Consider the following 26,890-nt stretch of genomic DNA (forward strand, 5'->3'; position numbering starts at 1 on the left):
ATTAGAACTACCCATGAGGTGAATTATTCACTTCTATAGCACAATAGAAACCATGCTGATTTGATTTACTGTTTTCTATTTTGTCTGTTGATCTTTGAGGAGTCCCAAAAGTATGCTCCCATGAAAGGCCATACAGAACTTTGCATCCAGTTTAACAATTGTATTTACTAAGGGTCTTCTTGCTTCCTGTCCCCTTGCCAAGTTGCTGCAGGAATGAAGAACTAAATTTAATTTTTATGATTAATAGAGCACACAGAAGATATATATATACACAGCTCTCTCCCTGTCTTGTTATTTGGGGTGCCAAAAATTGCAGTGCACTCTCTGAGAACAGCTAAGAAGTGGGAGAGCAAAAAGAACACAGATGGTTGAAACCAGAGTTTTGTGTAAAAGAGCAACCAGTTTTCACCTGCATATCTAAGCAGATATATTTGTTGCAGGTACCAGTAAAAAAATAGGGCCTAAAAAGGCTTCTGAGAGAAACATGTTTTCAGATGTTGCAGCCACTGAGAAGCAATACCAAATGAGATACCCAGGGCTCACACTATCCAGGGGGAGCTGTGAGGGGAAGGCTGCTGTGGACTCAGATTTTATAGTGTTTTTGCCTTTTGAAAGGCTGATACTGCAAATAAATGGACACTCAAATGAAAAATTGATGGTTCTTCCCTTTATCCTCACTTATAGGATTACCTAGCATGTCAAGCAGGCAAGCAGAGCATATTTTGAGCACTGAGAACTGTCTTCTCCAAGATGTTTTCAGGAATTGTTGCTATTATTCCCCACATCACAATCAGGAAAAAAAATACAATCACTCAACTTATTAACAATACCAAACAACTTTGTTTTGTGAATGCCTCCTTTGTGGTAACTGAAATCCCAGACCTGTGTCTGCAATCAAAAAAAAAAAAAGTGGGGCTTCACCTTTCCCATTTCTGAGTAGTCTGTTCTTTCCTTATGCTGGCCTTGAAAACCTAGGTGATCTTTCAGAAAGTTTAAAGAAGCCCAGGTGAGCCTTTTTAAAGGTGCCTCAAAGTCATTAATGCCTAGCTGACCATGCCCTGGTCTTTTAACTCTCCCAGCATTTCCTAAAAGCAGTCTGTTTATCTTGTAGGCAGCAGATTACCTGTTCTTGCAGTGCACTCTATTCCTGGAGATGAGCTAACACCTAATTCCCCCCACAGCTCCCAGTCAAAGAAGAGGAAAATGAGTTCTTTTCCCATTATTGTGAAATAAATCTTATACTCATTTGGACTTTAATTAAATTTTATCCAGACATTATCTTTCCCTTTTTCTGTTAGACAATTTTCTCAGTTTCCTGGAAGGGTCCCAGAGTCTGTCGTCTTTCTGCTGTTTTTACCTGTCATTTATAAAAACTGTGAACAGAAATAAATTATCAGCAGCAAGAGGTTGCCTTGGGTCTGTGTGAGCTGGAGCTCACTTTGACACTTCTGCCCTCCCTGAGCTGTGCCGTGCTGGTACCTAGGAAGGTGCTGCTCACACCCCAGTGCTTTGGCTCTGCCTGAGCAGTGCTGGCGCTGCAGCAATGCTGCCTCTCCAGCATTCCCCCCTTGCCTGTGGGCTGGGAGTGAGCAAAATCTTGGCAGGAGCCATTGCCAGGACAGCAGATCCAACTGACCAAAGGGATATTCCGTGTCATTCTGATGTCTGCTCAGCAAGGAAAGCTAAGAGAAAGGAGGATGCAGGAGGCATTTGTTATGACAGTGTTTGTTTTCTGTGGTAACTGCTGTGCCTACTGAGGCCCTGCTTCCTGGGTATTGGCTGGCCAACTCCTGCTGATGGGAAGTAGAGAATAAGTATTTTTCCTCTGCTTCCATGCACAATCTTTTTTTTTTTTTTTAATTAAACTGCCATTATTTTGTGCCACAGGTTTTTTCTATATTATTTTGTCCTTCCCTCCTCATCCTGCTGAAGATGAGGGAGGGATGGAGCAGCTTAGTAGGCAGCTGGGATCCATCCGAAAACAGGACTTTCAAGGTGGGAAGGCTGCTCTCACCATAGTTTAATGTGACAATTCTGAGAGATTAATACTAGGCAGCTTTTCCTTTCTCTAGAAGTTACTGGAGGGCAATTCAGACCTGGGCCCTAAACCAGGTGAACTTTCTGCATGTTTCACACACTGAACTTGTGGCAGAAATGTTGGAAAGCTTTCGAATGAGCTGATGCCTTTGGAAAGTACCTGGAGTCATCAACTGATATGTTTTCTCCATTAGGCTTCCCAGAAATACAACAGAGGTAAGCTTTTGGTAGAGAATAAACAAGAGAAAGAGAGAGAGGCCAAATTTCCCTCCTGATCCGCAAGTCCAGTGTTATGATTAACTTCAAGTGAAATAGCCTTAACTGTAGAGAAAAATGATTATTGCTCAACAGAATACTTAGAACTGTTCTCTCTGGTTTAACACTGCATATAAAGCAAAGAAAACCTGAAAGAAAAAAGTTTTGTGAGTGATTTGCTACATGGTTTTGCCTGATTCCCTAAGCCCTAGGGACGGAGAATGAGACATCTCATACTTCAAACCTCACACAGTTGTAGGATGATTCCTCTCCTTCCATGGAACTGGAGTCATCCCACATAAAACAGGGCAGCTGAATTGCCTCTAGCAATTTGCCATAATAAAGGATCACACAACTACCATCATATGAGAACATCTCCACTGGCCATGAATCTGACAGTTTGCCTGGCTTGCAAGAGCCTAGCATTCAGAGAAGCAGAGTCCTAAGGCTAAGGAAGGACACCAAATGAGTAGCCCTCTTTGGACTAGCATCTGCTTCCCAGTGGGAAAACTTTCTTTCTCTCCTTTACACTGTATATTCTTTCATAATATGCTCTCAGAACTGCTGAACTAATCAAAGTAATCTCTCTGCAAAGGCATGTACATCAACACGAAATCTAATGAAGCAGGAAGACAGCTTCTATAATGTCTAATTTACTTTAAAAGATATATATTTATTCTGTGATTTGATTACTCTGCCAATCATATTACAGGCTCCCCTAAACTGCCAAAAAAAGTTGGTGCTTCCAGACTAACTGGAAACAAAGTATTTTCAGTGCATTAACTCATTGTTAAGATAAGAGGAAATAAGGAAGAAAAAATGTCATTTGTCTTCCAGGGAAAAGGAGAACTTTATGTACAAGCTGTGTGTAAACAGATTGAGTGTTGGCATTGTCCAAAACTAAGACATAAAGCAGACAACTAAGAGGATCTAAACAATGAAAATGAGAATGTAAAGTCAAAGATCACATCTGATCTAGTATTTATGCTTGTCTTGAAGATTGTATGTCTGAAACTTTGTCTTATCAGTTTGACAAGATCAGGATGTAACTGCGCAACTCCTTTGAGTACAGAGTTCACCCATGGGACCTACCATTGTCTCATTCCTCTGCACAACAATCATTTCTGTACTTTCTGCTCTACTCCTCGATAAACTTCATTTGAAGATAGTACAAGCCTTTGCCATTTCACATTGTGGCTTTCTGTAATGACATCTCCTGACTAGTAGTAAAATGCTAAATTTTTTTCCAAAAAGGTCCTGTCCCCCAAAATGTCCATTGTTTGCTGCAGCATCCTTATGGTGCAAGCACTGTGCATGCACAGAGGGGTGGATTTGGAGTTCACATTAATAGTCTTTTGAAGTTTGTACATTAATGTCACATCCACCATTGCCCTGATATTCATGTGTCTGAAGTTACACAGAGAGAAGGGAAGAGCACACTCTACAAAGTGACCACAGAATCTCAAACACTGGCAAAGGTGAAACTAGTCAGTGGATCAGCCACCTCTGGGTGCAGTTCTGCCACAGCTGGTTTAAATCTGGCTTGGTTGCATCTACTAATACTACAGGGCAGGGACACTTGATGAAATCTCTCTGCCTTTCACAATGGACCTGCTAATAATTATTCTTAGGGTGTCATGGTTTGAGAACCTGTAGAGTCTAAGAAGTGTCTCTGCTGGTTAATGTTCAGTGGTCTGGTGACAACAAGGATTGTTTCCCTCCTTAAATGAGTGTCAAAAGGATTGTTTCCCTCCTTAAATGACCATTAAGGGAAACTGCAACACTATACGTGAGTGCCTTTCATGAGAGGCACAGCTACCATTCACACAAAGAAATGCAATCCTTCAGTTTATGGTTAGGTACTGCAGGTGTTCATTTAAGGAAAGATACATGTGCAGACCTGGGGGAATGCAGTTCCCACCATTACTAACACAGCCTTCTCACAAAGGCTTTCCAGTAACAGTTCACACTATCTATTTTTAATACCAGCTGCAGTGAAGCTAATAGCTTGCATCAGGGTCATTTGGACAGTGGGTGGAAGGCCTAAACTCTGTGATACTTAGGCTGCAGTATCTGCTAGAAGAGTTTTTTCACACACTGTGCCTAATTCTTTGTTGCAATTAAACTTCACTTTACAACAGTAATGGGCCTTCAACTAGGAATTCAGCAATTCATGTCTTTGCAGAGTGGAATGTAAAGCCAGATTTGTGTGAATGAGAATCTGTTCATGTGTACTTCACCTAAACACAACTGAAAAGAAAGCAGGCAACTCCTGAAACAGGTGGATATTTGCTGTTTTCCACCTAAGGTATTTGTGCGGGGTTTTTTGTTTTGGTTTTTTTTTTTTTTTTAACTAAAGAGCAGAAAAGGATGATGTCAGATTTTATCCCTATGTTTTGTTTATTTTTAGAAGTAGACCAACAAACAACCATGACCTTAATTCTACAAGGCAGAAGTGCATACAAGCACATTGTTAAATATCAGAATCTATTTGAGTTCTGACAGTTTCAGCGGAACTGTACACATGCATCTTCTTTAAAAGCAGACTACATAAAACTAACTCACCAATATGGTGAAAAAGAACTATATATTTAAGACAGATTGAACTCTACCTTTTAACTTCTTTGTCTTCATACAGAGATAGTGGGAATAGCATTACATTTCAGGCATAAATTGGTCAAAGGCAAAACAGAGTTACCAGCACTTATAAGTAAGCATCAGTTTTATAGTGTCATTAAAGTGAAGCTGGAATCAGATGGAACAAGCTGCAAACTGGGCATGTGCAGACTCTGCCCTCTCCCGTATTTAAATGGAAGCTGCTGCTGCCGCCCTTTGCTGAGCTGATGATGGACTGAAGCAATCTGAAGCTCTAGTGAGAAACTCTGCACTGGATCTCACACCATTCCAAAGAATCCAATAACCTGCTTCACACATACAAAGGTAAAGTGGCTGACTTAAATTCAGAGGACAGCTCTTCTTTCTTGGTTTTTGCTTAGATTTTGTTCACCTGAATAATCAGCCCAATCAGAAGAGGATCTTTTTCCCCTCTGAGGACACCAAGAGCACCAAAACTGTGGAGTCCCACAATGCATGGAATGACTCAAAAGCCAATGCCTACACACAGATGGATCTGCTTCTTAGAGCCCCAACAGTAAGTGTTTTCTGTCACTCAATGCTGTAGCGTGTAGATCTCTGGCAAGGCTGGCATTTATAGGACTGTAAATGGACAGTTAAGGAGCATGTATGGGTTTTATGCTGTAATGCAATAATGACATAACGAAAACTTTTAAATCTTATTTTTATTCCTTTAACTATTTATTTAATGCAGAAAGGGCTGTACCAGCAGTGTTTTTCAGCAGAGTTGCATGGGCAGAAGACATCAGGAATGTCTAATGGCAAAGTGCATCAAATGTGTTGCAAACTATCAAAACAAGATGTTCTTGTACGTTAAACTGCTGTTTAGCAGTTCAAACACAATGTTCTCTTGTGTTGTTATTCAGGGCGGAAATCCCCATAATTTCTGTAATAATCTGTAAGTGCAGTGGAGTGCTTATGTAAATGTTAAAAGAGTTATGTGCAGTTACCCAAGACAGTTTTTTGGAAGGTTTTCTCAGGTAAGTCCTATCAAAGCTCTTTCTGAATTTTTATATACTAAAGACATTTTCCTTGGAAGTGTGAAAGTGAGAATCTGTGGTGATGACACTTGAGGATGGAATTTTTTGGGTTTGTTAAAAATTTTCCCCATCCTACCCCACAAGCCTGAACCAAAGGAATTCAGAAGTCCTCTTCCTGGCTTTGCCTCTCATCATGTGCTGTTTTTACTAAAGTCTGTTTAAAAGTTTATAATGAAAACATGAACCAATCTAATTTTTAAAGTTTTTAAAATCTATTTTTTAATAAAACTTGGATATCTGTGGTATATTACAGAAAAATAAACAAGGAAGTGTCCTGAGCCAAGGCACTTAAAAGGCTAAATTAAATGGATAACATGTGAAAAAGGATAGCAGAAGGTAGCAGGGAGGGAGAAAAGGGACCAGAGAGTACATGGCAAAATGGAAAAGGATTCTGGGGACACAGTGATTTACACTGGAAAATTAAAAATTGATCTTTTCCATGTTCTGCTGAACAATCTCATTAGCTGTCCCTTTCCCTCTCCCTAGGTCAAGCGTCTGTATCACCAAAATTTTGCATTTTAACTGGACACAAAGGCTGGCTTAAGAGAGTTTCAGGAGTGAAAGCAGTGTGTTCTGCTTGTGGCTGAGATTAAATCCGGAAGATAGGATACAAAATCTGCTATCCAAATTGCTCAACAGGGCAAGCATCATCCATGGAAAGCCCTGCTGTCTACTAGAAAGAGGGCTTAGCAGTTAGCGTCACCCTGCTGAAACCATAATTGAGGGGGATTACACTCCTCTCTGTGCTGCCTGTCATCACAGGGCAAGTGCCCACAGAGGCAAGCTCAGAAATCAGAGAAAGGACGTGTAAAGGAAAATAAGTGCTATCAGTTGTTTGAGGCCTCTTGCAGGTAGGCAGTACAAATACCACACAAGGAACCCCAGGAAATTACAGTGTTTCTGGTCAGATAGTTTTTCTAAATTATGTAATTTGTTGTAATGTAAAAGGCCTGACACTATCATTGGTTGTATAAGCCATACTGTGTAAATAAGTGGCTTCCTCACCTGCATTTGTAGGAAAATTAGGAACAAAGAAACTTGTTATATTGCCAAAGTTCACATTGGACTTCCAAAACTTGCAATGTTTTGGAACTGGGTTCTCTTCTGTTGTAACATTCTTCCTGCAAAACCAGTGGCCATAGTTTGAAGTCAGATGAATTCATAAAGGCAACCGCGTAGCACTCTGTTTTCTTCCCTTTTGTTGTCTTGTTTTGCACCAAATTAGGTACAATCCTTCTGCCATATTCAGGCAGAAGTAGCTGAAAAAATGTCTTTGACATAGTTTTTTCTGCTCCTGGCTTTAGAATTGATGTCATACAAATCAATCAATCAAAATCAGTGCTGAAATATGTTCAAATGCCCAAATGACCTTATGAGGATTTCTTCTTTCCCTCTAGCTGTAGCTAAACCTGATCTTATACTCTTGCCATTGTGAGACTGTGAGGAGTGGGCTGTATCAGATATTATTTGCTATGAATATTTGCTTGTAGGGCCTTGGTCCTACCATCACCACTGTTAGCTTCAGTAGGACTTCAGAAATAAACATCTCCAAGTCAATGGTACTTAAGTGATATGATTTTATTTCCTCACTCTGAAAAAGAACAGATTTTTTTTCTCAGTAATAGTTGAATTCTGTTCTTGGAATGTTGTCCTTTTATCACTTATACAGAAATACTTTTCTCATGCTATGGGGATATTTGTTGGACTTTCAAAAATGGTGTATCTTCAACTAGAAGTTATTCAGAGGTTAGCTGGTTTGTTCATTTGGGTTTTCTTATTTCATCAATTATGAAGTAATTATTTAGAAAACATTCTCTTTAGCAAACTGTATGAAAAATGGATTCCCAAGACAAAACAGATACAGGCATCAAATATTCCTGGGTTTAATATCTGATCTAGACTTCCTTGCTACCTGGACAGATCACTTAGGAATAGTGATTTTGGTTTGGATTGCAAAGGATTTCCTTTATCCTTTCAACTGTCCTCAGGTTAGTGTCTTCGAGGGTCTTGACGAACTTTATAGTGAAATACAAGTTATGCCCCATGTGCTTTAATGAATGTGCCCTGTGGCTGATTAATTTTTACTCCTTCTCTGCTTGCACCAAGCTTTAGTCTGTCTCTTCCTTAAGAAGCAACCTGGTTCCTCAGATTGCCCCTCAAGGAAGAATTCTGCCTCCCTTGCAAGCAGCCGTGGCAGCAGGTCATAAATATAGAATAATGAGGCCATATTGTGCTGTAGCAAGCATTTAGACATATTTATCTATAAAGCATTTGCTTTTCTCCAAACTTCCAGAAAGCATCTCAAGTTTGCAAGTCTCATGCAGGTTTACTGCAAGACAACTGAAAATATAATACAGTTTTAGCTATTTTGTTGGAGGCGGTACACAAATATTCCTTTAGGGAAAACAGTGAGCATTTTAAGAAGGCAAACTCCATTAAACCTAGCTGCTTCCCCCTACTCTAGTGCTTCCACTAGGACACACTTAAACCTGCCAGAAAGAAATACACTGACACAGAGCAACTCCATAACTTGACTCTGCATCTGCTGAGGCAAATGACAGAGTAGGATTTAGCAAAGCATTACAACTATATATGGAGGATTAAAATTTATGGAGGACTAAGATTTTCCTTTCCAATGGATAATAACACTGTTTTAGGGTACAAACCAATTATTAAGACTCTTCTTAAAATTAAATTTGCACATTACTGTTTATTATGCACATTGGTATCTATGAAATGCTCAGCCCTGGCTAAAGGCAGGCTGGTGTTTTGTCACGGATGCTTGTCTGAACCAATGTAGCCCTTCTCAAATTGATTCTGCAAAACCATAGTGTAAATAAATAATAAATTATATGCCTTGCAGAGATTAAAAACATTAATTCTTACACAGCTTCACCAAAAGGCCTATTTTCATACACAACCAAATGAAGTTATAAAACCTGCTTTTAATCTTGGCTAAAGGTTGAGAGAGTTGGGTTTGTTGAGCCTGGGGAAAAGACAGTTTTGAGGAGATCTTAGAACAGCCTTCCAGTACCTGAAAGGGACTGCAAGAGAATTCAATCAGGAAGTTTTACAAGGACATAGAGACAGAACAAGGGGTAATGTGTTCAAACTGAAAGAGGGTAGATTTAGATTAGATATTAGGAAGAAATTCCTTACTGTGAGGATGTGAGGCTCTGGAACACATTGCCCAGAGAAGCTGTGGATGCCCCATCCCTGGGAGTGTCCAAGGCCAGGCTGGATGGGGCTTTGAGTAACCTGGGATAGTGGAAGGTGTCCCTGCCCACGGCAGGGGTGTTGGAACTAGAGGATCTTTAAGGTCCCTTCTGATCTAAACCATTCTATGATCCTATGAACACCCCCAAGACCCTCTCCCCAGGGCTGCTCCCAATCCCTTTTTCACTCAGCCTATATTTGTGCTTGGAACTGTCCTGATCCACACAGAGGACCTTGCACATGGCCCTGTTGGACGTCATGAGTTCTGCATGGTCTGACCTCTCGAGCCTGTCCAGGTCCCTCTCCAGGATGGAATCTCTTCCCTCCAGCATATTGACTGCACCACACAGCTGGGTGTCATTAGCAAAGCAGCTGAGAGTGCCCTCGATCCCACTGTCCATATTGCCAACAAAATGTTACTAGTGCCAGTCCCAGTCTAAATATCTTCATGATGAGGTGCTTATAGAAAGAAGACTGAACACAAAACATGCAAGGCAACACTGCTGTGTATTATCACTGCAACTGAAGTAGTTGTTCAGAGTATTCTCAAAGGACAAGTACTACAATATGGATTGCAACGGGGATTTTTATTCTCCCCTGCCAACCAAGTACTTGTACTGTGTGATGATAATAGAAGACAGAATAAACAGGGCTAATGCACTGGAGAAACTAAATAGAGAAAGGCTTTGGGAATTATCTGATTTCTTGATTATCCTGCTGACCTGATTTTCTCAAGCACTATCTTTTTCTCCCTGTTCTTTCTTTTGATTACTGCAGAAGACAGAGGGCTGAACTCGATACAGGCACGTATTTTTGTCTTCTACTATGGAAGCTGTGTGTATGTATGCAACTTAGTGATGGATTTGAAGTGCTTAGTGCCTGATCTAATGCCACCCTGATCAACTAGTGCCTTTCTTTGACGTAAAAATAATAATTGTATTTCCAATGAAAATAGTGAAATGAATTTTTGTTAGTAAGTGATTTTTATCTCTTAGAGAGCAGCTGAGTTGTATCCTCTAGTAAAAATCCAAGGCCTACAGGAGCTCCACACTAAAATGCGAATTTATTCCTTTTGCCACACACCTTTTCCTGATCATATATGTAGTTTTATAATTTATGCCCTATCACTGCTCCAGTATAAGTATTATTCTTTTTTTTTCCCACACTTGACACTTTTATTGATTCTGAACTTGTTTCATTAAAAAGTGATTTTAAAGTCTTCTGTTTTCCCTTAACTAATTTTACCTCTCTTGCGATTTCTCTGTGTATTTATATTTATCTTTCAAATTTTTCCTTGTCCTTAGTGCTCCACAAATTTAATTCAAATTAAAGACACTTTGATCTGTTTTTCATAGCCAAAACAAACTCCTTTAGTTGCTTCATTTCTATTACATTGATCTAGTTCTGATTAAATGGATAGCTACAGGGAAAAACATCAGAAATCTCCATTCCACTAATAATCATAATTAACTCCCTGTAGAACAGCTGTTTAAAAATGTTCTAGCCACAAGACTAAGAAGAAATAAAACCAACCCAAACCAAAGAACACCTGATCTCATTTTCTTAAAAGAGTTTTATCTCAGACTCTCCCTATCCACTTGCTATTAGTATGGGATTATTTTTGTTAGTTAGTTTACTGGCAGCGTGTTGAGCACAGCAATTTCTAGCTGGGCAAGATGCCCATTGATGTTAATGATGTTATGCCAACTTCCACTTTGCTGCAGGAACCTGAACCATAAATGCTGTGATACTGTCATTCAGTTAGTGCATCAAACTTAACATTTTGCTCCAATTACAGTAACAGCCAGAACTACATTTTCTTTCTCTAAGATCAGAGTATTTGTCCAGCATTTCATTGCTGCTAATGTAGAAACCCAGGGAGTGCACTCTGGTGGTTGAGGATTGCTGTGGGCAGATCTTCAGCACACAAAGCAATCTCATCCAGAATTCCAGGCACTCCTGGGGTTCACCTCTTGCTACTGGAACATTGGTTTTAAATCCACATTGCCTGTAATAACCTCAGCCCAACCTCACAGATGCATTCAGAAGTAATGTCCACTTCTATTGTCCAAAAATACCCATTTCCAATACTGCAGTCTTCAGACTTGGCTACTGAATTCTGCTGTGAGTTATTAACTGATTAAGACACAAATGCTTCAATCAAGTGGTTTATGAAATACTTCACAGAGAGCACAATACCTTGATTCAGGCAGACCAAAACCAGAATTGGTGTGGAAACCAGGCATAAGGTATAAAGGATTTGTGGTTTAGTTTTTCTGATCCTTAATTTAGTTTCCAAAAGACTCTTATTCAAGCTGCCAGGCTTTTGGTAATCAGCTCTTGAGGCCAGCTCAAATTGCAGTGTTATTCAGTGGGGAAAAATGAAGTGGCCGTAGTGCTAGAGGAGTAAATGCCTATTTATCCATAGAACATTTCTACTTAGAGAAGTCTAGTCTGTGATGTCAGAGGACAACTGAAATTGCACTTCACAGGTACAGAAACTTTCCTGAAATTAAATCTATAGGAAGTTTACTTGTTGTTAAATACTGCATTACCTGATATCAGATGCAATGAAACAGGTCCCTTCCTGTACCTTTTTCTCCTCTACATCCTTATTTTTCTTTTGGGAGAGAATAGGTTGCTTTTCTTCACCAAAATTCTAAATTGACAGTAAGCGTACAAACCATCCTTTGCCCTTTGCACTGCTGATGGCATATTTATGCTCCAAAGATGATCAACAGTAAATGGAATTTGAATTTATTCTGACTTTTTTTGCTTGTTTTCTTTTTGCATTCTTGACTATTTTCCCTTCTAGAGAAGCACATGCCAGCTTGTTCAGAAAAGTTTGGCAATATACCTGTGACCTCTTATTTGCTTCACAGAAGATGACAGTGCAAGATGCTCCTCGTGCCTTTCCCACAGTGGATGTCCCAGATCATGCCCATTATACAATTGGAGTTGTCATCCTTCTAGTGGGGATTACAGGAACTCTGGGTAATTTCCTGGTCGTCTACGCTTTCTGCAGGTACGTTTCTTTTGAATGTCTTTTTAAATATTCAAATGTATGAACTTGAACTGTGTACTGCAAACACAGTCCAGGAATAATGTCAGACTTCTTCACTGGCAGAGTAAAATGCACCAAGAGACATTGCTGTAGGAAAAGAGTGGCAACCTGCCATTTCCTTCTGACTTCTTCCCATTAACCACAGCCACAGCAAAATTGTTAGCAAGATTGCAAAGAACCACCCAGATATTCCAAGCTGTAGAAATGCAGCCAAAGCAGAAATGTTACAGTGAATTTTTTTCTACTGGCTAATTGTGTCTGCATTGAACTGATAGGCTGGTTTACACCTCTGTACCTCACAAATCTGCTCTATAGATGTTTCCTTCCTCCTGTTTCTTATTAGTCAGTTTCTTCCTTCCCCCCCTGTTCATTAGTGACCATGTCCCATTTTTTTCACATTTTCCAATATTGGCTTGTTTCCTTCTAACTAAAGTCACATTCCAACTTTTCTATCTGAGGGAAATTGGATTTCTGACAACAATGTCATATGCTCACCATTCCTATTCACTCCTCATTCTGTGTCCGATTTGTCACACTGAAGCAGAGCATTGACATGATGTTCAAGCCACTGAACTTCTATTTGATTAGTCTTTAGGCATAAATGTAATAAACCAAAATAACAGCAACAAATTATAGGATAATTTGGCTGTGTTAACTTAGATCACTGGATTGTAGATGGAAGTTGTCTTGGTCTCAAGCCTGTACTTATGGGCAGTAGGTTTCAGCACATTCATTCAGAGTAGAATGGCATACTTAAGTGAAAATGGCAGTGGCCTTAAGAAGAGAAAAGGTATTGGGATGCAGATCAGATATGTGAGGATGAAGTACATGAGCCATGAGGATGAGTACATTAGCTCTTTGGATGGTCCCATACAGGAAATCCAGTTATGGCACTTTCACTTTAGGACACAGCTTGTCTTCATTTGAAGGTGATACGAAGGCAGAAAGGGATACTGTTAGCTAAGTAACAAGTACATCAGAAATTCAGAAAACAGTTTGGGTGCTTACAAAGCAGCCTCAGGTAATGACAAACCATAAGAGAACCAGCTGCCTGAAACAGAAATGTGTTCAGGGACTTCACAGACTACAAACAACCCATAAGCACTTACTAATAATACCTCCTTGCTCCTAAATTGACAGAAAGGGGATGGTGGTCCTAGTGATTGTTTCTGGACCAGTGCAAGACTGGAACTGAAAAAGGAGCTAAGTAGTTGCACTGAGCCCCAAAGTGAAGAGCTCTTGGTTGAGTTTTTATGTGTACCCTTTAAAACATGGTAGTGTAATATTATGAATAACAAAAGCAGGAAGAATACACTGAAAGCTGCTTATTGCTCCTTTAAACACCGAGTTTGGGCCAGTGAAATGAGTGTCAGTAAAACAAAGTGCTTGATGGGGTTCGTAGTGAGTTTGCTTAATCCCTGTATTAGGAAGCCACTGTTGATCTTATCAGCAGTAGAAAATGCATGCCCCTTCTTCTGCTTAACACAGCCCAGATCCAGACATCCATAGTGTACGCCAACTCTATCTTCCTGTTAATCATGGACATGCAGTGCACTGGTTAGAATATTTAAAGAACAGTGTGATTTATCCCCATCACTGAGCTGGTTATCAAACAATCCTGTAAAATGCAGGAGTATAAGGGTGTAAAACTGGGCCTTGCTTGTGTTCCCTCATGAGGGAAACAAGAAGCACTCTCCTTTAGCTTACCATGGAGTGTCCCTTGGGATTTGTGAGCTCACAGGAAGAAGTAACAGCATAATTAACAGTACAAAGTGTTTAGCAACATTTCTTCTGATCTCTGTAGGAGTAGGAGCCTTCGGACTCCAGCCAACATACTCATCATCAATCTAGCTATTAGTGACTTCCTGATGTCCATTACACAGTCTCCAGTTTTTTTCACCAGCAGCCTCTACAAACACTGGATTTTTGGTGAGACAGGTTTGTATATATATTCGTTCTAAGATTTTACTATGTTTGTTCTTACCATAGTGGCAGTTAATCTCAGAGTACCCTCAGGTACTTTTGCAATTTTGAGACCATTTCTCAACATTGTTTCAGTGTTGACACATTTCATTGAATATTTGTGTCTGTGTGCAATAAATACACTGCTATTATGAGAGGGAAATTACATGAATGAGACAGATACAAAGGCATCACTGGCAACGTGAGGCACAGCACTAATCTTCTTGCCAGTGCTCTTCCCCAGTCACCTGATGACTGTTGGAGTACTCTGACAAAGAAGCACTTCCCCCTCAGCACACCAGCTTAAAAGCGCTTCTAAATTACCTGTGCTCGGACTTGCACCTGGCATAGTGAGGCAAGAAAGCCTGGAAAATCTGATTTTTCACAACAGAAATTCTACACTTCCTGTAGTGTAGTAAGAAAATATGGAATAAAGGTGCTTTCATTCTTCCAATATAACTGTTATAAGAGGAAGGCTCTTGAACCGGTACTGACAGAAAGGAAACTCACAGAAGTAAAATTGCTATTTTGATGTCATATGACCAAAAGCATATTTTTATTTTACTTCCATTAAGTGCTCATTTGCATACATGTTAAAACTAATCCAAACCACTGCTTTTAATCCTTAGGTTGTTTGAACAATTAAAATCACTCATTAATATATTCATAGTCTGAATATTTACTTCAGCTAAATTACTCATTAATATATTCGTATTTACTTCAGTTTTGCTGTCCTTGCAATATGAACAGTACCAAAGTAACTATATCCCATTGTTAAGCAAAACAGCTGCTTCTATGGGACCTGCAGTAAAACTGGAGTTAAACAAGATATTAATGTAGTGCTGAAATGATCCCACTAGAAACACCAGAAATCAGTGAGTGAAAATATGTTAAGTATCACTGTCTCCAGCAATTGATGCAAACAAAATATGTGAAGTTTATCTCCTTGGATAATGTAATTAGCAAGACAGCAGCTTTGAAGCATTATAACTGCAGGAAAACTCAACTTTCACTGCTTTACAAATTCCAGAAGACATTAGTTCATAAGAAACACAGACTTGAACTCTCCTAGAAATAATTAGCATGGGCAGATTAATTTCACTGCTACTTCTGTCATCTTCATTGCAAGGCTGTGAGCTGTATGCCTTCTGCGGAGCTCTTTTTGGCATTACATCTATGATCACTTTGATGGTGATTGCCTTGGACAGATATTTTGTCATCACTAAACCTCTGGCTTCTGTTGGAGTGACGTCAAAGAAGAAGGCCCTAATAATCCTGGTAGGAGTCTGGCTGTACTCTTTGGCTTGGAGTCTCCCACCCTTCTTTGGATGGAGTAAGTGAACTGCAATAAAACTTTTTTGCCCTCATAGTACCGGATAAAAGACCAGTTATAGGTACAGAAGAGGGTTGAATTAATAGCTCACATTTGAGGCTTGAGTAGACCAATTTGAAAAAAAAAAGAGATGAACTACATGTTGAAACTGAAAGTCTCTAATGAAAAAAAAAGAATGCAGTGGGTATTACAGCATATTATATCACAGTGGCACTTTTCCTTAAATACATTACTTGCTCCATAAAGGACAGCAGATAAATTCATGGCCAAAATTTATGAAGAATGTGCCTGCTCATTATCCCATGTCTACTTCCATTGAATCAAATTTAACAATATATAAGTTCAATAAATGTATTTGTGTTATTTCTGATGCTTTTTCCTCTTTGAAAGTGCTGTCTAAGACAGCAGTGTCAATCTAATTCTTTCCATTCACATAAAAGAGTCTGAGCATTTGTGCCAGGAAGATCTTCAGTAAGTCTTGACTGCGTTTTGGATGGACAAATTGCACTTAGTGAACTTTCTCTGTTCACTCATTGGTGTTGTCACTGGCTTCCAATAAGCATGGCATTTAGTAGTAACTAAAATGCTTTTGTGAATGTGAATTCCACACATGGAAATTGGAACATTCATTCAACACCTTGATCATTGCAATTTATGACCAAGTGAGTTTCTGTTATTCTTCCTCACTGGAATCTGCCTCACTACCATTAAGTTTATTTCCTGAGAGTCACCAGCTGCAGTCACTAAGTTAGCATGAACACATCATTCAAAACCCCAGCCCACCATTATGCTCCCTAATTCCTGAAGAGAATGTGTCTGCCAGCTGAGGTGAGAACATAGACATGTTTGACTAGTAAAGGATGCAACAACCAACTCAGGTACTGAGTAGAATTTCAGCAGAGTTTTGTTATTGTCATATTTTTGCCATTCTGGTCCCCGTAAATATGAAGCATGCTTAAGCAGGCAAACTGCAATACTGACAAAAGCAGTCTTTAGTTGAGTGAGGAGCTGTTAGAATAACAAAATGACAATATAGCCTCAGATTATAGATTTTCAGTTGAAGAAGGTGGAATAATTGCTTGAAGGGTGTTATTATCTTGTAATTAGATTGCAATAGTGCCCACAGTATGAACTCTCACACTGTAATTAGATGCATTTGAGAACATCTGGTGCAATATTTTTAAGAGTGGAACAGAAAATATCAGCATAAACAGTTAAAATTAAAATTCCAAAGTAAAAAAACATTGCTATTGCCAATTTATTTACTTAACAGTTTGAAACAGTTCCTTTAAAAATAATACATTTTATTTCAGACAAAACATTACATATGGGTTTTTTGGGTTTTTTTTTTTACTTCTACTCAGCTTTACTTCATGACAAAATTATTTCTTTCTCTTCATGACAAAATTAATCTTTCTCTTTTGCCCACTAAATTTATCTTATCTGCACATGCTTAGAAAAGTGGTACCTAGAGCAATTGGTTTGACTTCTTAGGAAGACAGCAATTTGACAGGAAATTGAGATATTTAAAAACTATACAGGTCTGGTCCTAGACCCAAATAGGTATTTGAATAGATTCCCTTTTACTGTGATGAGTTTTAAACAATATTCAAGAGTAAAGCAAAATTACTCAGTTTTCTGAAGCCTTAGACTGCTAAGCATAAATACAACAGGGAAACAAAATAAAAGAAAATATAACAGTTCTTTACATGAAGAATTGTTTATCCTTTTAAACCCTTTTTTCCCTTTCAGAGAATAGGACTAAATCCCATATTATTCTGAGTATCTTCTCTAATTCTGCATTCAGAATAATATTCGCTTCATGGTTTATGCCTGCCTTCCTTTCTAGGTGCATATGTTCCTGAGGGTTTGCTGACTTCCTGTTCCTGGGACTACATGACTTTCACACCATCAGTCCGTGCCTACACGATGCTGCTTTTCTGCTTTGTCTTTTTCATTCCTTTGATTGCTATCATATACAGCTATGTCTCTATCTTTGAGGCTATCAAGAAGGCCAACAAGTAAGTAGCCAACAGTCCTAAATTTTTATCCTTGCATTTAAATGACTGTCTTCTTAAAACAAAGAAGAAAATGGGGATGTTTCTCACATTTATTTTGTAAGCACAACTGAAACAGAAAACCAAGCAAGAATTCTGTCAATAGTCAACATGGTAAGACATATGGTTCTCTGAATTTAGGCCTGAGCTTATCAGTGTATTATCTAATGACATGGAAAAGGGTACAGAAATTAACCAACCAGAATAAAAACAAAAGGGATCTCAAAAACACCTAATGACAGTGTATAAATAACTACTTCACAGAAAAATAGATGGACTTGAACTATGAATTTAAATAAAAAAGGAGATTAAAGGATTAATAGCAGGACTCTGAAACAAGAAGCTGTTGCTTTAAATGTAAAGGGCAACCTGCCACTCCATGTGCCATCTGTGGGTACCAGTCCCGTGGATCCGGTCACTTAGCTCAGAAATACAAAGTGACAGCAAGGTAGCAAAACAGGACCCAGGGAAGCAAAGACTCCTCTAAGTGTCTTTAACTCAGCATCATTCAATTGGCTTGAATACCTGCTTTATGTGGAAAATCTTTTGGTACTTTTCTGCTATTTTTTTTTCATTGAAGCACATGTGGATTTTGCTACTGATTAGTCCAACAGAAGTACATCGAATTGGGAAGGATGGGTCACGTACTTGCGTTAACGTGCAATAAAAGTGCACGAGTTTTAGCCTAAAGTAGCAGAAGAGTAATTGTTGTACCACTTCATTAAGCTATCTGCTTACTTCCCTACCTTTGTTTTTTGCTGTTGTATGTTTATTTTCCCTAGGTCTATTCAGACATTTGGATGCAAATGTGGAAATAGAGAGTTCCAGAAACAGTATCAGAGGATGAAACATGAGTGGAAGATGGCCAAAATTGCACTGATCGTCATCTCATTTTTTGTCATTTCCTGGTCACCATACTCTGTTGTTGCTCTGGTAGCTTTTGCTGGGTAATTATAAATGTCTCAGCAAAGCAATATTCAGTGAAAGCAGAAGATGTGGAACTGTAAAAGACAGATGAAAGTCAAAACTACTTGTCACATTTGACATCTGAAGCATGTCCAAAACATTCATATATTTAGGAGCAATATTTGACAAATGGGGCACATGCTGACTAACTTTTTCTTAGTTTGACTTTAAGAAAATCTCAAAAAAAGAGAAAGAAAACAAGAATATTATTACTGGCAATATAAACTGCCATGCGAAGATTTCTGAATGCATTCTGTATGCTAGGATATTTGAACTTTCAAAACTTTATTTAGCACCAAAATGCTAAATAAAGCACTCCAAAAAGATCCTCCCAGGGGTTGATTCTCTTTTTTTTATCTACTTCTTTAATATACCAAAGTATACTCATTTTCTTTTTGTGTCACATCAAACTGCTAAAATTCCTTGCATGTATATGCAAATTCAAAATTAGTACATACAGGTATTGGAAGCTTTTTGATGCTGGATATAAAAGATCATAAACATAAATCATCAAAGCATGTTCTTTATCTATTTGTCAGCATTTTATACAGTATTTTCAATGGAAGTATGATAGTACTAAAACATTTAGCTTGACCCCAGATAGTTGATACACTCCAGGCATAAATAATGGATTGGGAATCCAGATGCCTTGGTTCTGTGTGGTTATTTCTCCCACCTTAAGATGTGAATTTTCCTTTGCTTCAGTTTAGCCTCTCTAAAGTATGTGTGACTGTCTCTTTTAGGAAGGCTTGTCACCTGCAAAACCTCAACTGGACGATTCCTATGACAGTAGAAAACACTTCTCTGTATTTTTCAAGTCAGAGATAAAAAGTAGGTGTTCCTAAAATTGACACACAGCTCAAATTTACTTACTATGGAGCATTTTGGGAGACAAGGGTGATTTTTGTTACACACCCAATAAAGAGGCCACTGCTGGGCTTCATCGCAACTGCTTAGAAAGGCAGTTTCCTAAACACAGCACCTCTAAAATCTTAGGTTTAAGAAGAAAAAAAAAAAACGGAGGGAAGTGGATCCTCTCTTTGTATGCAGACAGGTGATTCCCAGCTGCCATGAACATTTTCTATATGAAGGTAAACACGCTCCTCACTCAGAAACACGAACCCTTCGCATGTGTCCTAGTGTCCCATTTCCTGTCAAAGGGGAACTTAGGTACTGGACATCCTCCACTGGTGACTTGTGATCAGTTAACACAGAGGAGAAGCAAGGAGACACAGAAATGAAGCACAGCTACCTTGCAGTACTGTAAGAGACCTAAAAGAAAATCAGTTAGGGAATGCTTTAAGCTGACTACTATGTAGAACTGTTGTGCTGTCACATAGAATTCAGCATCTGCCCTAGGAGGATCAAGTACCTGCTGAACTTGACTCCTGCTCCATGTCTCACACTCTCAAAAATCTGAACACATGAATAATTTTCTAATTCTGCAGAATGTTAGAAATTAGCAATTTTAAACGTTCCTTATAAAGATATCTGGATAGCAACATAGCTTCATTCAGATTTTTTCCATTTCTGAGCTGTCTTTTAGGCAATCCTACTGGGATTTTTCAGATTAATAACCAAGCCTGGATGTCTTCTGTGAAATTTTATTGCAAGGGACTCAGATAAAATCTCACTGCATGCTACATATGGGAGGCAGACATAGAGTCTGTGGCTATAGTCTTGGACTAAAGACAACTCATCTGACAGAGCAACAACATATGAAAAAGGAAGGAAGAACCTTAATTCCTTTAGAAAATATTTTGAATGGGGAATAGTGAGATAGCACACAGTCATGCTCTCTAATATTTTTAGCCTACAGGTTGCATTTTCTGGGAATTATTAGTTTAAACACAAGAATGCTTAGCTTAAACAGAAGGCTTTGCCACTGTTTGTTTCTGTTAGCTGAACTAACAGAAACAGCCTTATCAAAGCATTGTCTCAGCTCACGGTCAAAATCTCCATTCCAGTAAGGTCACACTGCATGTTATCCAGAAAATGTGAAGATTTATACCTCTAATCAATGTTTTCAAAGTATGATCAGGAGAAACCATGTTAAATATTGCACATAGAGAACATCCTTATCCTTATCAGGGCAAAGCCTTAATAGGTGAAATGGCATCTCAACAGGCAGCTGATGAAAGGGCTCTTACACTGCAATTGGCAAACCATTTCCACGTCATCACAGAGCATATATATACCCATAGTATGATGAGAAACTTCCTTACCAGGATGGTGAGGCCTTCTTAAAGGCTGACATCGTCCCTAGGTTAAACAGCGTGGGAATAACCACAATCCTGAGTCATACTAGTGAAGTACTACCAGAAAAAACCCAAGAAAAATCATATTTCTCAGAAATCTAATTAGACTGATGTTGATCTTTACCGGTAAAGGATGTACAATTTGTTCTCTCACTTTTTGGTACAGAACTCCTCTTTAACTCTCCCTAGAGCCTTAAAGCACTGTCTTACCACTGTATAACTGCATAGACAATGCAGAACTCAATAGTAAATATATGGTGTGTTTGCATTACTCTAGGTATTCCCACGTCCTAACACCATTCATGAACTCCATACCAGCTGTGATTGCCAAAGCTTCTGTCATCCATAACCCCATCATTTATGCCATCACTCACCCCAAATACAGGTAAGTTCACTCCTACATGTTTAATACAGCAAAGAAAATCTGAGAGTAAATTTGTCACTTTTAGATCAAGTACCCAAACTCTCTTTCACCTGCTCATTTTAACTCTGTGGGACAGCCTTGCCCTCCCCAGGAACACTCCTCAGTGCCATAGAAATGTCAGTGGAATTTGTAGTTGGAACAAACTCCTGAGCAGATGGTAGTTAGAGACATTTATGGATACTGATCTGTATTTACCTATTGCATGATAAAAGATAGAAACCTTTCCATCTCAAAAGAAAGCACCATAAATTTTTAACTGTCTTCATGAGAGGCAGGCATTTGGGCAGTGTTGCAAATAGCAATTTGTTACGTTAACCAGGCCAGTGAGAGAAGAAATACAGTGAGCCAAACCACCCTTCCCTGTTTTGTGAATCCTCCTCATGTTTCTCCAGGCTTTCACACTTCAGGTAGTATTTCCTCTGGCAGGTAAAATTGAAGGGTCATTACCACTCCAAGTTCAGATGCAGGCAGTGAGATTTGACAGATGGCAGCAATGCCACAGATAGACTGTTCTTTCACCACGTACAAAGATCTACTGAGGAACTGAATAGAGAAGAGGTGGGCAGGAACATCTTCATGGGGAAGGCTGTCAGGAAGAGGAAAGCTAGGCTAGAGTTTCCTAACACTGCATATGAGCAAAGTAGTACAGTAACATAAATGCACATTCTGTGCAACTCTACAGATAGCCAGCAAACAGATGTGTAAGAGGAGCTAGAATAGCTGCTTAGGGGAAGATTAAAATAATTCATTATGTAGTACTTCTGGAAGGTTCAGTTTAAAGGGACAGAATTTTATTTTTGTTCTGATTAAGCTGAAAGCAGATAAAACATTGTTTTAATAGCTCCCTTCAGTTCCAAGAGTTATATTTTAATGCCCTTATCCCTGCCAAGCAATAAATTTGAGTTCTGCAGAACACTGTGAATAAGTGATCTTGCAGGGTGATATGATATCTGGAAAACTCTTTTTGTAGCCAGTAATTTTCCAGTCCATGCAGCATTGGTTCATCTCTGAATAAATGCATTGTTTATGATGATTGAATTTTTGTGCTAACAGACAAAAAATCTGACTGGTTCTACCTCTTATCCATTAGAAGAGCCATTGCAACATATGTTCCTTGCCTTGGACCCCTACTGAGAGTTTCTCCTAAAGACTCACGGTCCTTCAGCAGTTACCAGTCCTCCAGACGAGCGACCGTAACCAGCCAGTCTTCTGAGATAAGTGGGCTGCAGAAAGGAAAAATGAGACTGTCTTCTCTCTCTGACAGTGAATCAGTAAGGGAGACACTTCCCATACACCCATTTTTAATTGCAAAGCAATTCATCTTCATATAGAGTCCTTCAAAGTGGTAGATTCCTTAAGTGAAATGCATTGTGGTGCTTGTTATAAAAACTCCAGAGAAAGTGGAGGGACAAAGCAAAATTAAAGACAGAAGGCTAAGTGTAAAAGCAGAATGTAGATAATTTTCTTCTTGATGGTTGGTGACACTGAAGGAAGAGTGGAAAGATGGAACAGGAATTTTAGAATGTAAAGTGTTACTTTATAAAGCCTTAACTATAAGCAACAATAAAGGTAGCATAGAGCTCAGTTGAAAGTCTGATCATACTTTTAGGTTGTGCTTGTCTCACCACAGATTCGCAGTCTGGATGCAGAAAAAAGAAACTGCTAGTCAGAAAATAGTTCTCTAGTGAAAGCAAGGTTGTAATGAAATAGATAATGCTTTCTGAAAATGGGATGCATTTGGAAACATATATATATACATCAGATATAGACAAATCAGTAAATCCATTACAGAATCTTTCTCACAGAAGACCTCAACAGCTTGCTGCTGCCAGTCTAACTGGAAACAAATGTTTTACACAGCAGCTGAAAACAGGGCAAGTATTTGGCATCCAGGCTGCCTTCTGTAACTCAAAGTTATATTACTAACTAAATAAGCATAATAGTTAGTTCATTGCAGTAATTTCAAGCTAAATTTCCAAATAACTGAAAAGAAAAAATTATTGGCAATTCTTTTTCACAGGGTAATAATTGCATCTAACCCAGCCAAGTGCTGAATTATGACAGTTGTTTTTAACAGTGACATTTCAATTTCTTTGCCCTCTCTGTTCTTTTGACTTCTCAGTCCAATCAAAATGAAATACTTCTGGCTGGTAGCCTCCAGTCAGGTGGATGGTTTTAAAACTGTCTAATAGAAAAGGAACATCTTTATAGTGTATCTCTTACTCTGCAAATCTTGATTCTTAAAAAACCAACAGATTCCTCAGTAACATGGTTTTCTTTTCCCATTAATTGGAACAAAGTTTATAAACCCAGGACTCCTTACTGAAACAAAATATATCTAAAGCACTGATTCTGCAGTCCTGAGACATTTCCTTCTATTTACTTCTGCTTCCACCCAAGCCACTTTGGAAACTGGCCCAAATTGCTCCAAACACCTGTGCTTCCTAAGTGGGTAGCACTGTGGAAACACTGTCTCCTTGGAGCTACAGGAGGCATCAGAGAAGTTTCAACAATAGATTGTAATGAAGCACTATTTTCTTTCAAATTTTGCAGTGCATCCTGTGGAGGAAAAAAAAAAAGTAAGCTGAATTTTATATGCAACAGAGTTGATAGTTTTATTTGTACTTCTTATAAGCAGACATTTTATGAAATTAAATATGGCAGAACTTTTGTGAAATGTCTTTTATACAATGCCTGTCTCTTTTATTATTTCTGTCTAGGTAAAACTGGGGCAAACTGGATGAAAGTCTAAGAGACCTAGAGTGAATGTTTTTGCTGTATTAATTTTAGGGCTGTACTGAAACAGAAACTGATACTCCCAGTATGTTCTCCAGACTTGCCAGAAGACAAATTTCCTACGATACAGATAAAGACACAACTCAGACTAGTGACATAAGAGCCAAAGTGACAAGCCAGGATTCTGGGAATTGTGGGAAGGTAATATACTGTGTAATACCTAAATTCTCTAAAAACTGACAAGTTAACAAATCTGCACATTGTACCATAATTAATCATGAAGGCTCCTGCCAAGAAGATGCGGATAACCTAGGAGTTAACACAATGAGTAATGACTTAGAGGCTGTAAAAGGTCATCAGCTTTTTATTCCCACCCTGGTTCATTATTCAGCTGTCTTCATTGTATTTCTGCTGCTGTTTTAGAGAACTTAACATCTGAATGGAGAGTTGTCTCATGTTTGGCTTTAAGTGAGTATTTAGTAATATTTGTCTTTCACTGTCCAAATTACTTGATTGATCTTGGTTGTCCCACCATTTGTTACCAAATGAACAAATATGGTAAGATGTAGAAAAAAAGGTTATCTTTAATATATCACTGCTTTTCAGTCCTCTGCTGTCCTCTTTTTTCCCCCTATGCATTTTGCATATGTCAGATATTGTGACATACCTCTATGTCATTTACATCAGTCTTATCTGTGTTCATTTTTCAGACAGCTGTAGATGCTGATGTCATATTGATGGTGGAATTGAATGTCACAGAGTACATGGCTACACCTACTGTAAGAACTATTATTTTAATGTTTGGTAACAAAAACTAATGACAATCCCAGCCCCTGGGCACAAATTATTAAGTTGTTTTTGAGATGCAAAAATTACACAATATTCCCAGAACAATGCAGAAAACATGACCACAAAGGGTAGGCCATTGCTGAAACTAAGCAGAAGTTGAAGATAGGTATTACAGGATTCTTCTGAAGTTTCAGCTTCTTCAAGGAACCTGAATATTTTCTTGAATTTAGTAAGTCCTCTAATGAGGTCTGTAATTTCCATAGTGGAATATGGAAGCATTAACTTTGTGCCACCTTTATATTAATGATGTACATGCTAAGCTGAGACAGCCATTCTGATGGCTCATATCTCTGAGGCAGCCTTAGTCCTGTGGTAAGTACTGCTGTGCAAAATGAGGTTGTTAACTATTTAATGTTCTCTGTTTTGGGTTGCAGCAAACATCGAAAGCATGCAGCTTGGAGGAAATCAAGGTCAGTTTTTGAAATATGCCATGTCACCTATTCAGTAAGATATTGTATCTTATATTAGTGTCTGTTTCTTCTTCATCTAACACAGCTACAGCATATGGGTAAAAATATCTGACATCTCTCACGAGTGAGTCAACTTGCCTTAATTCTCAGCAGACATGGAAATAAAAGCAAAGAGCTGACAGATGAAAACAAGGCAGCGCTAAACCCAATGTAATACAATCACCTTAAATTGTCTCTTTATTATTAGCAATGATCCTTATGAGCTACTGTGAGCCTCATCCTAACTGATTTTTTGGTACTCTGCAAGTGACAGCTAACACTGCTTATTGTCAAAAAATGCTAGTTAATCTTTCCCTCAATTTTTACCTCATTATGGAGTTTGCCTCGCCCTTCAAATTATCCATGCTGTTAACACTACATTTTACATCACCTCTTGCCCAATGACCCTAAGTAGTCCCTCTTTATGGAGAAACTCTTTACCCAATTGAATTCATAGGCTGTCTGAGCATATTCACAGCATTTCTGTTCATAGCTGAATGTGCTGTCATTAGCCTGGTCTTTCTTCAAAGTAGACCAGCAGTTAAGCAGCAAATGCAAAGTCTTTAATGCTTTAGTACATTAGCACGTGGGGGTTTGGTTTTTTTTTTTTCATAAGTTATTAAAGAAATATTAAAAAAATGTTTAGATCTACTTTTTCCTCCATCATTTAAGTTTGCTTTTCAGCCATGCGGAGTAGCAAAGTGCTAAATATATGTCATTTTTAATAGATGATTCAATGAGATCTCCTTGTAGATGTTTGTGTTGTCCATTTCTTGTAAATCTTTACATCCTTTAGAAAAGTGAGAGCCTGAACAGTATTGGACAAAGAAAAGGAGAGTCTCACCAGGGATCATCTTCAGCCCAGATACCCAGTATTACAATAACATGCAGCAGTGTCCAAGGAGTAGAGCTGCCTTCTAGATACAACTCTGGTTTCCTGTATCCAAAATCCAGCAGTCACAGGCAGAACAAGAAGTCCAGCAGTTGAGTGGTGCAAGCCTGAATATCACCTTAGCCAACTGCCCTGGAACAGCTGTGGACTGGCTGAATCCAGAATACCTTCCTAGACTGGTCTGAAATGCTCCTACAAAGACACAGCACAAGCAAGGATGAAAACATAAGGAGTGATCTTTACAGCATCAGAACTCTCTCCAGTGGATCACATCTTCATCTGAGTCACACTGTCATTTTAATATTTCTTCTTTATGCAGCTCATGAAAAAAATTATTTCATTTGGATTTTACTCTGCTCACATACATTCCCATCACTGCACAGACCTGACCTAGAAAGGGAAGTATAATATTCAAAACTGGCTTTGTTCACTTAGTGTATTAACTTCAAAGCTATTACAGAGCTAAAGCTGAGAAATTTGGGGGGAAATGTACATTACTTCCTGAAGATGGTTTCTTCATTATTGTGAAGTTTCTCAACCAAATGTAAATTTAATTACACAGTCAGTGCCCCCTTCTCTCATTAATGACACATTTTCCCCCATTTTCTTCTACAGTCCAATGAAAGGCAATGCACTTCAGCAGTAATTTGAAGTCTCATATCTTTATTTTAATTTCTGAGACAGGGAAAGAGAAAGGAGTAAGAGTTGAGGAAAAGGC

At 38.7% G+C, this 26,890-nt stretch overlaps 1 protein-coding gene and 1 long non-coding RNA gene across 3 annotated transcripts in view; one reads left to right on the forward strand and one right to left on the reverse strand.

Moving 5' to 3' along the window:
• The window catches only part of LOC121357903, a 69,142-nt gene that overhangs the window by 28,804 nt on the left and 13,448 nt on the right, over positions 1–26,890 (reverse strand). The window contains exon 3 of one of the 2 annotated variants that reach the window (XR_005955796.1): positions 26,237–26,364. The exons of the other annotated variant lie outside the window; for it this stretch is intronic. This is a non-coding gene — a long non-coding RNA (uncharacterized LOC121357903). Of the gene's footprint in view, positions 1–26,236; positions 26,365–26,890 lie in introns of those variants that run through there. 2 annotated transcript variants of the gene reach the window in all.
• OPN4 (opsin 4) lies at positions 5,417–26,334 on the forward strand. The gene is made up of 12 exons (XM_041475596.1): positions 5,417–5,443; positions 12,065–12,207; positions 14,051–14,184; positions 15,338–15,541; positions 17,391–17,562; positions 18,381–18,545; positions 21,100–21,207; positions 22,337–22,517; positions 24,037–24,183; positions 24,693–24,761; positions 25,206–25,241; positions 26,077–26,334. Exons 1-12 carry the CDS (start codon positions 5,417–5,419, stop codon positions 26,266–26,268), a joined length of 1,578 nt encoding a protein of 525 aa, XP_041331530.1. The 3' UTR covers positions 26,269–26,334.

The sequence above is a fragment of the Pyrgilauda ruficollis genome, unplaced genomic scaffold (genome assembly GCF_017590135.1).
Source record: "Pyrgilauda ruficollis isolate IOZ18807 unplaced genomic scaffold, ASM1759013v1 scaffold11, whole genome shotgun sequence".
NCBI classification, from domain to species: Eukaryota; Metazoa; Chordata; class Aves; order Passeriformes; family Passeridae; genus Pyrgilauda; species Pyrgilauda ruficollis.

Bases quoted from the DNA above. Each gene is read 5' to 3' on its own strand.
- OPN4 (XM_041475596.1), top strand. From the start codon at position 5,417: ATGGATCTGCTTCTTAGAGCCCCAACA. The intron at 12,208-14,050 runs GTACGTTTCTTT...TGATCTCTGTAG, and splicing joins GTCGTCTACGCTTTCTGCAG to GAGTAGGAGCCTTCGGACTC. The intron at 25,242-26,076 runs GTCAGTTTTTGA...TACATCCTTTAG, and splicing joins GCAGCTTGGAGGAAATCAAG to AAAAGTGAGAGCCTGAACAG.